This window comes from Phodopus roborovskii, unplaced genomic scaffold (assembly GCF_943737965.1).
Source record: "Phodopus roborovskii unplaced genomic scaffold, PHOROB, whole genome shotgun sequence".
Lineage (NCBI taxonomy): Eukaryota > Metazoa > Chordata > Mammalia > Rodentia > Cricetidae > Phodopus > Phodopus roborovskii.
The window spans coordinates 14,484,718-14,500,480 of NW_026126511.1; the positions used below are offsets into that span (position 1 = coordinate 14,484,718).

At 38.5% G+C, this 15,763-nt stretch overlaps 1 protein-coding gene across 1 annotated transcript in view; it reads right to left on the bottom strand.

The window, feature by feature from the left end:
* Positions 1-10,233: 10,233 nt before the first annotated feature.
* Ndfip2 (Nedd4 family interacting protein 2) overlaps positions 10,234-15,763 on the bottom strand; it is a 51,136-nt gene continuing 45,606 nt past the window's right edge. The window contains exons 7-8 of the mRNA XM_051195237.1: positions 13,256-13,361; positions 10,234-11,230 (exon numbers count right to left, since the gene is read on the bottom strand). Of these exons, the coding sequence (XP_051051194.1) occupies positions 13,258-13,361 (104 nt within the window). The 3' untranslated portion in view covers positions 10,234-11,230; positions 13,256-13,257. The remainder of the gene's footprint in view (positions 11,231-13,255; positions 13,362-15,763) is intronic.

The following is a 15,763-nucleotide window of genomic DNA, read 5'->3' on the forward strand; positions in this document are numbered from 1 at the left end:
TAATTTACATCTTATATGCAAATTCCAGAGGAAAGGCCAACAATAAAGGAAATCCCATTAAAGTTTAAGTGGCTTCACTTTGGGTGGACAAGACATGGCCTTTATTTGTAAAATTATCTTTTAAAATTGTCTCAAGAACCATTAGTGTGTTCTAATTGCTTATTAATTTAAATCAAATAGGAAGCCACAATTCTTTTCTTCTTGTTTTGAAAATTTTAAACATGCATGTGTTTTGATCAAAACCACCCGTTCCCTCCTTTCCCCTCATACTCTGTGTATGTTAAGGAGAACTGAGTCCACTCAGACACCTGTGTGTGCATAAATGTGGGCCATCGACTTACTTCAATATTGTGAAGCCTCTAAAATTTAGTACGACACTTTTGGTTTGCATTTAAAAACCCTACATAGACTACAGCACATTTTCTTAAGCCACGAATCACAATCCTATATGGGGTTGAGTAATTGGACATAAGGGATTGGGGGGGGTGTCATCAGTAAAATATTTTAAAAGGCACAATGCCCCAAAGTCAACCCAAAAGCAAAAGTATAATATGTCAAAAGCATTTCTTCCAGCACTTGAAGGTGTTGTGTGATTTCACTGCAACGGTGGTTCTAAACATACAAGGAAAGAGAAGTTACAAGGGAAAAGGCATCTGAAGTTCTATCGACTTGTGTTTGCTAATCTGGATGGGAGTCCTGCAAATAGGTCACTCATTAAAAGTTTATATGGCGAACTCATGAAGGCTGATCCTGAGAACAGCAGTGAAGGTTTTACAGGCCGTCCTGGGTGGGCGTAAGCACACTGCAGAAGTCTTTTCCCTCCACAGACCCATCTAACCACTCAATGGGTATTCCGTCATTAGCCTTAGACAAATAAAGCAAATCTCTTTTCCCCCTTCTCATGAATAAGAGAAGGAGAGCTGGTTGTAAAATGAAACAATCCATTGCTCATACACTTTATAGATATGTGAATGTTGCAGAGCATGAGTGCTGGGGGTGGAGGATGTAAAGTATCTTATGAAGTCAGCAGGCTATTTTTCCTCTACTTAATGATGTCATCTTTTAGATTCCAATTTTCAAAATCCACTCAAACACATCTGGCCCATCAGCCACCCCATGAACTCAGGATGGAGATGCTAAGCATTCTTGAAAAACCTTTTCAATTTCTGTTAACATAGAGGGCCAATTGCTGGCATGTGTATTTGGAAATTAAGAAATTGCTCTAGCATTTATTGGAATAGGCTTCTTCCCTATAGCAATCTTAATAACTTTGTTTTGCCAGTATTTCCAGAAAAGAGATCTAAGTATACAAGTCTTATTTTTATCTGACTGCTTTGGTGTCCTAACTCAGGGCTACTTGACACTGTGAAGGAGTCTGTCCCCTCCCTTTCCTCCTCTGCTCCTGTCACAAGGACGTATCATTTATGGTTAACGTAGCATCATGCCTAGGGCATGATCCTCTCAAGGCTTTCTGTAAATCTCTTTAGCATCATTCTTGAGGCATTAAGTCCAGTGACTGCCTGACTTTCTTCTATCCTCCCTCATTTGATGAGAGCATCCCCAACAGGCTCAGGGATTTGAGTACTCGGTCCCCAGTTGGCAGCACTGTTTGGGCAGGATTAACTACTGCGGCCTTGCTGAAGGCAGTACATCTCTTGGTGCTGAAGTTTCAAACAGCCGTGGCGTTGCCAGTGTCTTCTTTGTGCTTCCCACTTAGGGCTCAGGATGCCAGCTCAGTGGTGCTCCAGCCACTGTGTTATCATCAGGGTCTTTGACCTTGGGAACCATTATCCCAAGTACACTCTCCCTTTTATACATTGCCTTGGTTATAGTGTTTCATCACAGGAATAGACATACAAAATTACATTTCCAGGTTACAGTCCACCATCAGGGAAGTCAGGGCAGGAACATAAGCAGGAACTCAAAAACAGAATCCAGAGAGGAACACTACTTGCTAACTCATTCTCTGGCTCTGATTTAGCAAGCTTTGCTATACAGTCCAGAACTATGCATTGAGGAACGGTGCCACCAATGGGTTAGACAATAATCAAGATAGGCAATCCCTCAATTGACATCACCAGGCTGTGTCAAATGGACAGTTAAAGCTGAGTGCCTCAGATGCCTAGACAACTGATATGTCTGTGATGGTGCATCTAAAAGACATGCACTTGAGTAAACAGGGCGGGGAAAAAAAATACACTCTTCACCATCCACCCTCTACATCCCTCTTCAGCCTTGGGGTATACACTGGAAGTTACACCATCAGTTCCATAGCTTTTCAGGCCACAACACAGTCCTTCCTGGTTTTCTAGCTTGCCAGTGACAAATGGGGGACTTCTGAACCTCCAGACTAACATGAGCCAATTCCCATAGTAAATCTCTAGGTACATAGATGCACAGATACATACATGTCTTGATTCTGCTTCTCTCAAGAAACCTATTACAGAAGAGATCTAAATGCTTTAGGATTTAGCTAAAGAGCAAGTGATAAACCTTGGAACCTCCCTTTGGTCTTAAAACCAAAGTAATTCATTTGAATTCAGAATCATTTTGTCTTGAGCTCCTTCTTTCTGAAACAATCTGGTTCCAGAAACCTCTTAGCAAATAGAAGTTTAATGTTATAAAGTAGGGTACTCAAACACTACGAACATCACATCTTGAAACAGTGGAACTCTCAAAGGCTTCAAACTACAAGTCCTCTTAGCTGGAGAAAAAACAAAACCAAAAATAAAAAACCCAAAACAACAACAACAACAACAACAACAAAAGATGAAAAACAAGCCCTGAGTTCTCAGCAGAAATAAAACTGTTTGTAGAAAGAAGTGATCGCCCTTGAGAACGTGTGGAATACAAAGGGAAAGGAAGGCTTTCAAAGACATTGTGATGGGGCCTCTCACCTGTATATGAAACCAGAAGTTACACTGACAGTGTAGAGAACAGAGTCCTAGTAAAACGGATTTGAGAGAACAAGAGGGGAAAGATTGGAGTGAGGAAAGGGAAGGGGGAGATGATGAAATTACATCATAATTTCAAAAACATAAAAGACAGAGGCTAGGATATTACACCAGAGATCCTACCCCAGTCAGAGTGATGAGGCATTAAATATAACCATCGTAACACACAGTAGAAAGTTCTTTAAGAGGCTCAATCGAAGTGTGGTGAGAATTGGAAGGATAACTTCTTCCTTCTGGGGGAGATCAAGAGGGGCAATGCAAATGGTCAGTTTGCAAGAGACATAAAAATACTGGGGGTGAAAGGGTTCAAGGGGTGCCAGGTGGGGAAGAGAGAACAAAGCAAATTATGTACGAAAATGAAACCTATTACTTTGTAAGCAAATTTAAAAAATAAGCAAGGGCTGGAAAGATGGCTAGGCTATTAAGAGTGATTGCTGCTCTTGCGGAGGACTGGCCTTCAGACCCTAGCACCCACACTGGCCCTTAGCTCAGAAACACCTCCTAGCTCCAGGGAATTCAACCCACTTCTGACCTCTGCATACATGCATACACACACACACACACACACACACACAAACACACAATCTAAAGCTGGTATCTTTCAAAAATAAAGAAAAACACACTGTAAAAATACTTAATCATTATAAAATGCTTAAAACTCCTGCATAGTCTTGGTTACCCTTTGAATACCAAGTTTTAGCACTGTTTCGAGCAAAAGATACATAAATAGACCAGAACGTCAATTGTTCTAATCCATAGTCTTTTTTTTTTTTTTTTTTTTTTACCTTTACCTCAACACAAGTATTACCTACCTGTTTACAAATCTCCCACTATTAGTCTGGAGAGCTAAAGGTCAGAAAGACCCTGGTAACAGACATGACTCTACACATCTATTGAATTTACTGAGCTCTGTAGTAAGCATTAAGAAAAACACTAAATTGAAGATACAACATAAAAGCCAATAATCAAAGCACAATCTCAATAGAGCTTTGACAGAAACAATATCTGGACTGACAGTAGGTATACTGTAGGTATTTGGACTGAGAGTAGTAACAGCATGAAATACTTCCCCCAAAGCAATGGTATGGAAACTTTTCTAATGGGTAGGTGTATGTATGTGGGCGTTGGTACGTAGATGTGTAGGAATATGTTGAATTATTTTTAAAAGTAAAACAAGAAATAAAGTATATGATGGATTTTTGTACACAAGCAAAAGCATCATTCCTTCAAAAACCATAAGGATCAGGAACCACGCTTGACGGTATTTACAGGACCCCAATTATTATCGCGGTAGAGACTAACAGAATTACCTTCCTATTTAAATGTTTCCATCTTAAAGTACAGGCATTCTTGACAATAAATCCAAAGTTAGCCCTAGGTTACAGGAGAAAGGTGCAGAGGGAATTTACCTGGGAATAAGAACAACTTGCTGATGTCCTATTCTCTCCCTAACCAGGACCTCAGGGTACCATCTCACTTTTACATGAGCCACCAGTCATTAAGTTACAGTAACATGAAGAGCTGCCAGAGGACCCTCTGCCGAGAAGGATCTGTGAGTGTCTTCTGCTCTAACAATGAAAGCTGTAATGCTTCATTGCCTTCGTATGTACCTGTAGCAGAACAAAATGTCATATAAACAGCTTTCGCTTTAATTCTGCTTCTCACGGAGGAAGAAACACTAGTTTAACATGATCCTAATCATCTTGATTTCCAGTGGGACATGTAGATGCAATGCCATCATGCAAGAGCTTATTTCAACCCCAGAAGATGTCTGTTACACTACCAGGCAGCTCAGGGAAGGCAAACATCAGAGGTACTGATGCTGATGATGGGAAGACAAATCTCATCGAATCCTCGGGTACATGACTGTGATTCCCAATAGGCAAGAAGAAAACTGAGGCTTCAGTTAAGCAAAGTGTCTGAACTTGTATGAGAATACCAAATCCTTCCTTTTGGCAACACGAAGAAGCTGCCTCTCTATGTAATCTACAAGGAGGGGAAAGGAAGTTTCCAGTAGAAAGAAATCCTACTTGTTGCATCAGAAAAACATCTGTATGAGGGAGCAATTCAGTTGTGTTTTTTATGTTGGAGAAAGTAACTGGCATTCTGTCCCAACACTGCCACACTCTGGTCATCTGGTCCTGCAGTCATGTCATAGATCGTAAGTAGGGTATCAAAACCAGAAAAGAGCTCGACACAGAAGTCAAAAGGCAGGGCCTCAAAAGATGTCTAACTTCTGTAACTGATTCTACATGCCTTGAAATCTTACATACATGTGTGTTAATGTTTTCAGTCCTCCATTAGATGTACACAAAGAGCTAGAACTGCCAGCAACACGACACTGAAAGTCAGTCCACAATGTCCAACTCAGGAAATGCACTGTCACTGGGGCAGAGCTTCCAGACATTGGGTCTGGGATGTCAACTTTGAACAAACCTCCAGCTGATTATGTGTAATTCATCACACCGACCAGTAACCACTGCCCTGGAAAGAGCTGTCCTATAAAAATCATCATACAAGATTTCATCCCGGGAGTTTCTAAGGATTAGGGTAATGTCTTCTCAAAGTCTCTAACTCCCACATGTCAATCAATTAAAAAACCTCTTAAGTAGATGAAAAGTCAATTTCAAAATGGCTATAAAATGTAAATGTACTTAAAATATTTTCATTCAATATTTTAAACTTTTTAAAGTTCATAGCTCTTGGCGATGAGAGATGGCTCAGCTATTAAGAGCACTTGCTGCTCTTTCCAGAAGACATGAGCTCAATTCTGAGTACCCACATAGGGTAGCTCACAAACACTTGCTGTAACTACAGCTCTAGATCCTAAGCCTCTGGCCTCTGCAGGCACCTGTACTTACACACACACACACACCTAAAATAAACCTATTTTTTTTAAATTCATAGCTTTCAATGTACCAATGTGATATATTTCTTTCCCCTCCTCTCAGGGCTCAGGAACTCTGCAGAAGAGGGGAAAGAAAGATTGTAAGAGCGCATGGTAATGGAAGACATCAATAAAACAGCCTTCTAAACACAGCAGGATTCATGTAAAGGAACTCAAGAGAGACCGAGGTAGCATGTGTGTGTGTGTGTGTGTGTGTGTGTGTGTGTGTGTGCGCGGGGGGGGGGGGGGGGGGGGTCTGTATAGGTCCGAGCCAGACAGAATCCCAGGGCTGAAAAAGGAAGTGAACACTATCATCATCCATGAGCCAGAAGCTATCTTCAAGTGTCAAACACCTGAAAAAGAAAAATTAGTAATCTCCAATGGAATCTCAGTAAGTATACAAACCAAACTTCACGGCAGGCCCCATGTCCAGCAGTAGATGGCCAACACAAAACAAACTCAATGGTATTTTTGTAGACTTTTTGTTTCAGATTGCTTTGATTGGCATTTTTCTTACCTTACTGGTCTTTTGCTTATATAATATAGTGTGTGTACACGTGTCCTGCTTTTTCTTTCTTTTTTTTCCTGTTTGTTTCATTGTTTTGTTTTTGCTCATTTGTTTTTAAAGAGAGGGGAAGGAGGCACAGAGTTGAGTGGGTGGGAAGGAGATGAGGGGAAGGGATCAGAAATACAGTGCATGAAGAAATTATTTTCAATTAAAACTATCTGCACCTAGGACACAATACTTCAGATTCCATCACAACTTATTTTGTTAGAATGACTTAACACCAATGCTTGTTAGCAAGAGAATTTTTAGGTCTCAATAAATGAACAAGATGGTAATTAGAATTTTACAGCTCAAAATACATGGACAAACCAAGTCACTATTCTAGGATTCAGATGGCTGACAACCTGAATTTTGTGAGAAAGAAATACATATATTTCCACACATGGAATATATATGTACATGCATCTATGCAGAATTAATATGTTTTCCAGTTAGGTTATTTGCTACTCGTCATATTCTAAATGAAGTGGCTTCTCTGCAGACTTCATATGAGTTCTGGGTTAGCTACTTTATTTGTTGAACTCACAACTCTCAGGTAAAACCAAGACAAGAAATGATGTCTCTTCATGTCCCTGAAACAATGACTCAATAAAAGAACACACACAAGGGAAGTGGGCTGAGAGATAGGAGAGAGAAAGATGCAGTGTATGTGTGTGTGTGTGTGTGAGAGAGAGAGAGAAAGAGAGAGAGAGAAAAGGAGAGGGAGAGAGAGAGAGAGAAAGGAGAGAGAGAGCAGAGCGCCACACAGACAAAGTAGCTCTTTGTAAACATGAGAACAGCCTCTATTCCCTTCCTATCCCCTTTATAGTTACTGGCATGTATTTGCTTTTGTCTTATTTGTTGGGTGATAGGAGAACATGCAGATGATGGCCTACATGCCACGGCATGCATGTGGAGGTGAGGACAACTTATAACAGTTGGTTCTCTCTTTCCTACATGAGAGTTCTGAGGCCCAAACTCAAATCACCGACTGGCATCAGGGTCCATCATCCTGAGACATTGTGCTAGCTCCCAGACTGGAGTTTTAAAACATGGTTATCAGTGGAATCAGGTGGATTTGTTTTTGAGCGCAGACAGCACAATCCTTCATAACTAAAACATGTCTAAGCTGAAAGCATCAAGGCAGCAAAGTATGGCCTTGGACTGGAACTCAGAGGCCTCAGCTTGCTTAGACAAGAGGCCCTGCATCTTGTTCTCATACAATCAAAAGGAAGAAAGGAGGTGGGAGGGAGGGGAGAGGAGAGCAGGAGACAGGTACAGGTGTTAAACCAAAAATAAAGATTTCGCATTGTTATCTGTTGCAACATAAAACAAAAACATTATCTTTAAAAGTTGAATTGCCTGCATGCATTAAACTGTAACCTATCTCCTAAAACAAACAAACAAACAAACAAAAAACTTCGAGAAGTTTAAGCAATGCTGCAAAACGCAAACCTAATTCCATACCAGAGTTGCTTTTGTCTCAAATCTTGAAGTCTGATATATAACATGTCAGAGAAGTAAAGATGGTGTTAATATAGTTAGAATCTTAAACTGGTTTTCAAAAGGATGACATTTCCATCTATACAATTATATTAACAAACTACATGCCAGCATGTTTCTTATATAAGCAAGGACACTGTTAAAATAACAAACAGCACAGTATCATCTAACAGTTAAACTTTATCAAGACAATGTCTTAAAAATAACATGCTATTTCGTGACCACTTAACTCATAAATTCAAATGATACAACAGTCAAAAACTCTAAATCCCATTGTTTATTAAATATTATGAACTGCAATCAAATTTAACTTACTTTAAGAATAAATTACTATGCCTCCTTTTCAAGCCAAAACAAAATGGCTAAGAAGGAAATTAACATCCTATTTTGGTTTCTGCCCTTCCCCAAGTTCTTTCTCTCAAAAGCAGTGAGTTACAAAAACCAGTTCTTATTTAAGGTGCCCATATGCCTTACTTCCCAGGACTTTGAAGGAAGGAAGCACTATTTAATCTGAAAAACCCTGCAATCTCAGAGGTGTTCTGAGTAAGTTCCAGACATAGGTAAGAGAGAATCAGATTCACTGTCACCATTTTTGGAGACAAGTGTTGAGAAACCCTGGCTTTTTTCTCCAGTTGGACATTTTGAACTCTGCTTTCCCAGTCACGAAAGGGTTAGCTGAGAAATGTGGTGCCAGTATGTGATTTGAGCTGTGTGGACAGCTGAGGCAGAGGGACAGACAATTCCAGGGCTGCTCTGAGCTACAGTGAGTTCAGGAACGACCCTGGGACGCTGTCTCAAAATAAAAGGAGGGCTTGTGGCATAGCTCAGTGGTAGAATGCTGGCCTGGCTTTCACAAGGCCCCAGATGAAAAAGAAATGGGCAAGCAGGAATAGAAGCAGAAAAAAAAAAAAAAAAAAGAATAGTGACTGCGACTTTAACAACTAAAATTTATGAACTACTTCAAAGAGATGTCTAAATTGGGATTTATCTGACAGGGTTAAAATAATTGGTTGGAGATTAGTTGGTTTTTTTTCTGCGAAGTAGAGACTTTCCCAGTTTAAGTTGGTTTAATAGGATTCATATTTTAACTTTCAATTTTTAAATGCCATCCTAATGCACTACATAGAAAAATAATTTTGCTATAAAATAAGCCAATCTTATAGCTACATCAAAATGGATTATTCAACCCATAACAAGCTTATTCAAATACAGTCAAAGTCACTTAAGGTATTTCTACATTAACATCCAAGCTCTGGTTCACACTCACTCAAATGGTTCGGGTACAGTGGGTTTTTACTTTCTTTAAGGCATCACATAACCATGGTCAAGGGTCCTTCCAAACAGAACAGCTGCTCAAGCTCAGAGCGAATGGCAAACTTTTGTGGTTCCGTGTATCTGAAAAGGAATACTAAGTTTTTCAAGAGACACTGTAGCAATCCTGCTTGGATGATGAGATTTATGTACCATTGAACTAGTACAATTATAGAGGATTATGTAATACACACTTGAACTCACAGACTTAAGGGAAAAGTCAAAATAAAATGTGACATTCTGATGTTGGATCAAAAATGGCACAGACATATGTAAAACCAAAATGTGAATACTACAAAAACAAAGCTGGAATTTTGATAAATGGATGTTTGGTAGCTGAGCTTCCTTGTGGTTTAAAGTTACAGGCAATGGAGACTATGGAAGCTAGAGTGAGTTTCTCTGTGTTACTAGTGCTCGCTCCCACAGGGCAACAAGTCCTCTCCTCTCCTTCCACACAATAGAGCTCGACTTCAAGGGGTAGAACAGAGAGAGAAATAAAGTGAATTAGCGAAAACAATTTAGGAAGCTCAATGAGCAAACAAAACTGTATGCTTTATTTACCAAAAGCAGTGAAAAAAAATCAAAAAATAAAAAAAGTACAAAAGAGGTAATAAAACACAGTGAATTTTATTTTTCCTTAAAACTAGAAAAATGGCCCTGAATAGTTAGATGTACCTTTGGTGATAGTGTCTAGCAATGAATTTTGTATGTTCATTATAGGTATATCAGATGACATTTTTTACAGGTGAGCAGTGATGTAATTTCTATCATCTTTACTGTTGATGTTCAAATGCTAAGGTAAAGATGAAAACCAGGGGAGACAGAGGGTGACTTGTAAGGTACCAAGCATTATAGCTATGGATGTAAAAGCAGATTCCAGACAGAGTAATGGTTGCACTCACTCAGTACAGACACTCAACACCCCTATATTTCAGATACATTTCATAGCATGAAAGTACCCATTATCAGTTATCTCAAATCGGCTTATATGAACTTACAAATTAATCTTGCAATCATTAAGCAAGGCACTATTAACAGAACAAGATTTTATTTGCTAAGTTTAACAAACTAAGCATTTAAAGAAAAAAAATGATTACAGTAATATGGAAAGATACATTTATTGGCTTTTTAAAAGACAAATGCAAATGAGAATATTTGATAATCAATTTTTAAATTGTCTTAGATGTAAATAAATATAAAAATCTAACATAATACCTTCTTGTAAGAACTGCTAAGGTGAGTAATCCTTAAATATAAGCTTCTCATTTGAAAATCCCTAAAACTATTATTTCCTCTTAAATTTTTTTTTCTTTAAAGAACATTTGGTTTACTCACATTTTCTTAAAGTTCATGTGAAACCACTCTATCTTTAACAAAGCTATTTCTATATATTTAGTTTACTTAATTTTAAATTAATGAAAAGAAATCTAGACACGATTCCAAGAAAAGAATGTGAAAAGCAACTTATGCATGGTTATTTACAGTTTTCCTAAATAATATCATACTCAAAAATCTGACAGATCTTTTCTAATAATCACACTGCAAGTTTTAATAAACATCATCTATAGCAAAGAATAGTTCATGTTTGGAAATACGAGATGAATCTAAGAGCCAGAAACTAAAGCGTTTGACAAGATGAATAATGTGATTTTTATTACACTAGTGGTCAAGTCAGAAGCACTTACATGCTGGAAGGGTTTATCACTCAGCTCTTCCAAGTACATCAAACACTGATTAACCAAGTGTGACTGGAGTTTGCTGCAACAACTTTACGGAGTCTTTCAAGTATATGCGTATCTTTTAAATAGGCACATATACAAATGTGCAAAATAATGAAGTACAGATAATTAAAGAATGAGCAGACATGGCTTTTAAGCATAACCCACCCTGCCACTGAATTCCGAAGCTCCACCTCTCTCTACGTTTTCTTCTGCTCTCGGCAGTCTTCTATCTTAGCAAAGCTGTAGGTTTACAGGTGATGTGGACATTTCACATTGGTATAAGAAAGGAATGTTGGCTTGATGCAGTCTAGAGACAAAGAAAGAAGTACTCTTAAAATGTATTATACTTGAGCCAGGCGGTGGTGGCTTACGCCTTTCATCCCAGCACTCAGGAGGCAGAGGCAGGCGATCTCTGTAAGTTTGAGATCAACCTGATCTACAAGAGCTAGTTCCAGGACAGACTCCCAAGCCACAGAGAAACCCTGTCTCGAAAATACTTGTCATAATCATAATACTGTAAAAACACATTTTACAGCCGCATTTCATTTATGAATAGAACAGCCTTCTGGATAAAGATAACCATGTGTTTCTATATTTTTCTAAAAGACAAAGCCTCCATAAAAGATCTTCAAATAGTCTATAATATTTACATTATATTTGACTCTCGAAAAACTGCAAAATTAGTATACCACTTAAACAACAGTGCTCAAGTTAGCAATAGTTTTTTGCCTTTTATCTCACTAATACTACTGGTGCCTTGATGCCAATATTCACAAAGACATTTTAACAATTAAAAAGAAAATTTAGTGTCTTCTGCGAATAGGGAATCTTAAGGAATATTTAAACTAATATTTTAACATAATCTGGAAACACATTTATATAGACGTTATTTACATGTATATTCTTCAGCTAAAATAATGGTATTTACTTTTTACCTTTTTAATTTTTTAATTAAATATAATTGAATCATTTCCTCCTATTTTTCTCCCTCCAACCCCTCTCATATAAGCCCCTCTAGAAACCAGGCCTCTTTTTCTGGTACTGTCACATGTATGTATGTATGTATGTATGTATGTATGTATGTATGTACACAATTTCAAAGCTGACTACTTGGTACTGAACAACCAATTAGGGGGCTCATCTGTGAGGAAGACTGTTTCTCTCAATCTCAGTATTCCTTAGCTGCCTATCTTTATCTAAGGGTGGGGCACCTATAAGAAGTAACAAAAGCTATAAATGTAAATAATCAAATCATAAACCACACAGTTTACTTACAAGGAGTATAATCGTCCCTCAATAGCTATAGTGGATTGGTTTCAGAACCTCCCTCCAACACCTAAGTCCTCAGATGCTCAAGTACATTAGACAAAATGGTATGTTATGTACACATACCATGCATGCATCCGGAGCTGAGGAAACACATAAGGTCTCTTCATCTGAAAACTCCTTGGCTGTTGAATAAATAAGTGCTCGCTACACGCACAACTTCCAGAAACTCTCTGGATAACTGTCAAGTTCTCTCTGTCCACTTCCTTTTTTCCCTTACTGTGACAAATCTGTGGTCTTTCTGGATTTTTGGGTTTTTTTCCACCAGATGTCTGCCTACTTTTTGGAAAATATCCATTATTTCTTATTTAAGTATTTTGTTATAAAAATTATACTTTCCAATGTCTTCAGGTTTTGTGCTGCCGGTTACTTCAAATGTGCCTGTGGCAAACCATTAAAAAGAGATTGAGGAAGAAGGATTTAAGTTTCTCTGGGTGGGCTGGAGAGTTAGCTCAGCGGTTGAGAGCACTGGCTGCTCCTTCCAGAGGTCCTGAGTTCAATTCCCAGAAACCACAAGATGGTTCACAACCATTCCTAATGAGAGCTGGTGCCTGCTGCCCTCTTCTGGCCTGCAGGCATAGTGCTGACCTAAAAAGTTTCCTTAGGCACAGTGGTGCACAAGAAGGTCCCAAGTTTAAAGCAAGCCAGTGATATATACTATATACTCTTACTATATACTCTTATATAGTAAGAGCCAGTCTCAAGAGCAGGAGTTAACACGCTTGCTTGTTCCATGTGTGAAGTACTGGGCCTGATCACAACACCACAAAAGTAAATAAATAGTTTTCGTTTCTAATTCTGTATCGTAAAATTTAAATTAGTGAAATTCAATTTTAAAAAAGGGTCAGCAACGTATTAAATTTAACAAAGCTATTAAACACAGCAACTAGTATAAAGCATACTAACTACATGAAGTAAAATTCTGAGTACATATTAAATATTTAGTATGTATCTGGAAAATGTCTGTCTAATAGGACTAAACATACACCACATTAACATTTCTTACCTCTACAGTAAGAAGAAGTATCTTGTTCTGTGTGCAGCTGCCATACTTTCAGACATGTTTCTGACTTTTAGGTAATTAACAAACCCTCTGAAGAAAAGGAGCAGGCCTACAGAGAATAAATAACACGTTAACATGAGGGGCCACATGCACCATAGACCACTATAACTACGGCCTCTTCCGCTCAAGGAAGCAAATCTTAACTATGGCAAATCTGCAGAGTTTATTCTATATATTTCTTAAGCTACAATGATAACGCCATTGTGATAAAATGTAATAACATTTTATTGACATATTTTCGATTCTTTCGATTTCTTAATCCTAACTGTAACACAATTAAAGCAAATGTAAGCTATAAAAATCCAAAGTCACATAGAAATATCTATGTAATGATAGCGTTAAGTGTAAAAGTTAATGAATTTTATTTTATTGGTTCTCTGTGGGTTTCACAGCAGGCATTCCAATCCCACTCATCTCCCCATCCCCTGTGTCTGCTCTCTGCCCCTGCACACTTTCCCTGTCATCAAAGCCAAATTTAAAAGAAGAACCAAAAACCAAGCAAAAAAAAAAAAAAAAAAAAAAAAAAAACAAAGGAGAATCTTGTGGGAGCTATAGTGTGGCCGTAGACACACATACAGTTTACCCGTTAGTCTTTCCTTCCATGAAACTTTCCAATGCATATAACTACTGAGAAATTAAGATGTTTATTTTTAAAGTATTAAGACAAAATGAGTGCAGGTTAAAAAAAAAAAAAAAAAAAAAAAAAAAAGCCTGTCTCACAATATAAAGGGCCTGCCATTTGTTAAATCTGCACTCAAAGATGGGTACGAGTTTAAGTTTTTGTTTTGAACTAATGCAATACTAGTAATAAAAACCGAGACAGGCCCCTCTAGTGGTTTCGTTGTGATAGACAGCCGAGATGGCTCTCTAAGAGGAATACTATTTCACATAAGCAACGCCTGTGAAATGGTCAGAGTTTCAGATAAAGACCACTACATGAGTGTAGAAGCCAGAGCAGTGTTACTAGTACATGCCTCTGAAATCTTTACACAGTTTTCTGGAAAGCACTCAACTCCAGCAAACTCATAACCAGATAGAGTGGGGAGAAAACAAAATAGAAGGATGCATGACCTCCTTCACCAGGAAGAAAAACCCTGCCGGACTTGAAATCTAACGCCCAAAACACATTTTACCCCACACTCGACAGTTTTCAGAGTGCTGCAGAGAGAGGCGGTCTGTAGCAGACTGGAGAGAAGAACATATACTTGATGAGGAAATGAAGGTGTGACGTTTCAGTTAAATTAAGACCCATTTGCTTTCACACCCAACTCTTTCCCTTTGTGACCCTTTCTCTGGATTCTACCCTCATTCCCTTCCAGATGCGGGTCATAAACAAAGACGCTTTTTCTTTTCCCAATACAAAAAGTACTATTTAAAACAGACAAAATTTATTTGTGAGATCCCCTCTTTTGTCTGTGAAGCTGCTAGTTCTTAGACACAGTGTGCTCTTACAGGCATTTTCTAAAAGAAGCCATTCATTCCCACACTAGTCTCAGCATCGTTCCTGTAGTTAGTGCTGATGCAATCTGCATCCTCCTGTAACGGAATCTGAGACCCTGGCTCTGATGTGGAACTGGGACTGTGGTCTCAATTCTGCCCATAGTATCTCTCTCTGACTTCACTCACCTCTTAACCATGGACACTGAAGCAAGCACACTCACTAATAAGAGTGAATAGAATGGATAGCTCCCCCCCCACACACACACACACTTTTAGGTAAAAGACTCAAAGAGCAAAGAATTCAGAAATCTAGGATACAATAAACAATACATAAACCCACCTTAACCAGTATATATTTATGATCTCCAACATAGTTACAACATTAAAATAATTTCACCATAACATTACAGAAAGAATTTAGCGATCTTAATTGGCCACCAACAATTTGTTTTCAAAAAAATCCTAAAGGTCCAATAGTATGACTAAAAACCTAAAGAAAAGACTGCCACCTACTGTAATCTAAAAGAATTAAAATACAAATTGTCAGTGAAGACATTTAAAACACGGGTCAAAAGTATAACATGACGTTACAGTTAACTTAATTAGCATGGACTATTGAAAACTCATAAATGTCAGCATGTAGTAGAAGCCTGCCTTACAAAAGGACAACTAAAGGGAAGTGCTGTGGGCAGCGCAGGGAGCCTCTCCTGCAGCACCACATTAACGACGGATAAAGCGCACATTCCTAAAGCACAAAGAATGCTTCCCTAATTCAAAAATACGAGAAGGCACTGACTGCTCAAACCCTCCTACTCGCATGACAGCATTAAAATTATGCACGTGTGTTTCCTGTGGATAATTAGTAAAGATGACAATATTTACATTAGGCTGAAATTCTCAAACTCTGTAGGACTTGTTTGTCATTCAGCCACGGGTTCTCTGTGCTGACAGTCTCTGCTTTTTCCATGCAGGGGACATGTGGCACCAGAGAACTGAGAATAGCCAGTGCAC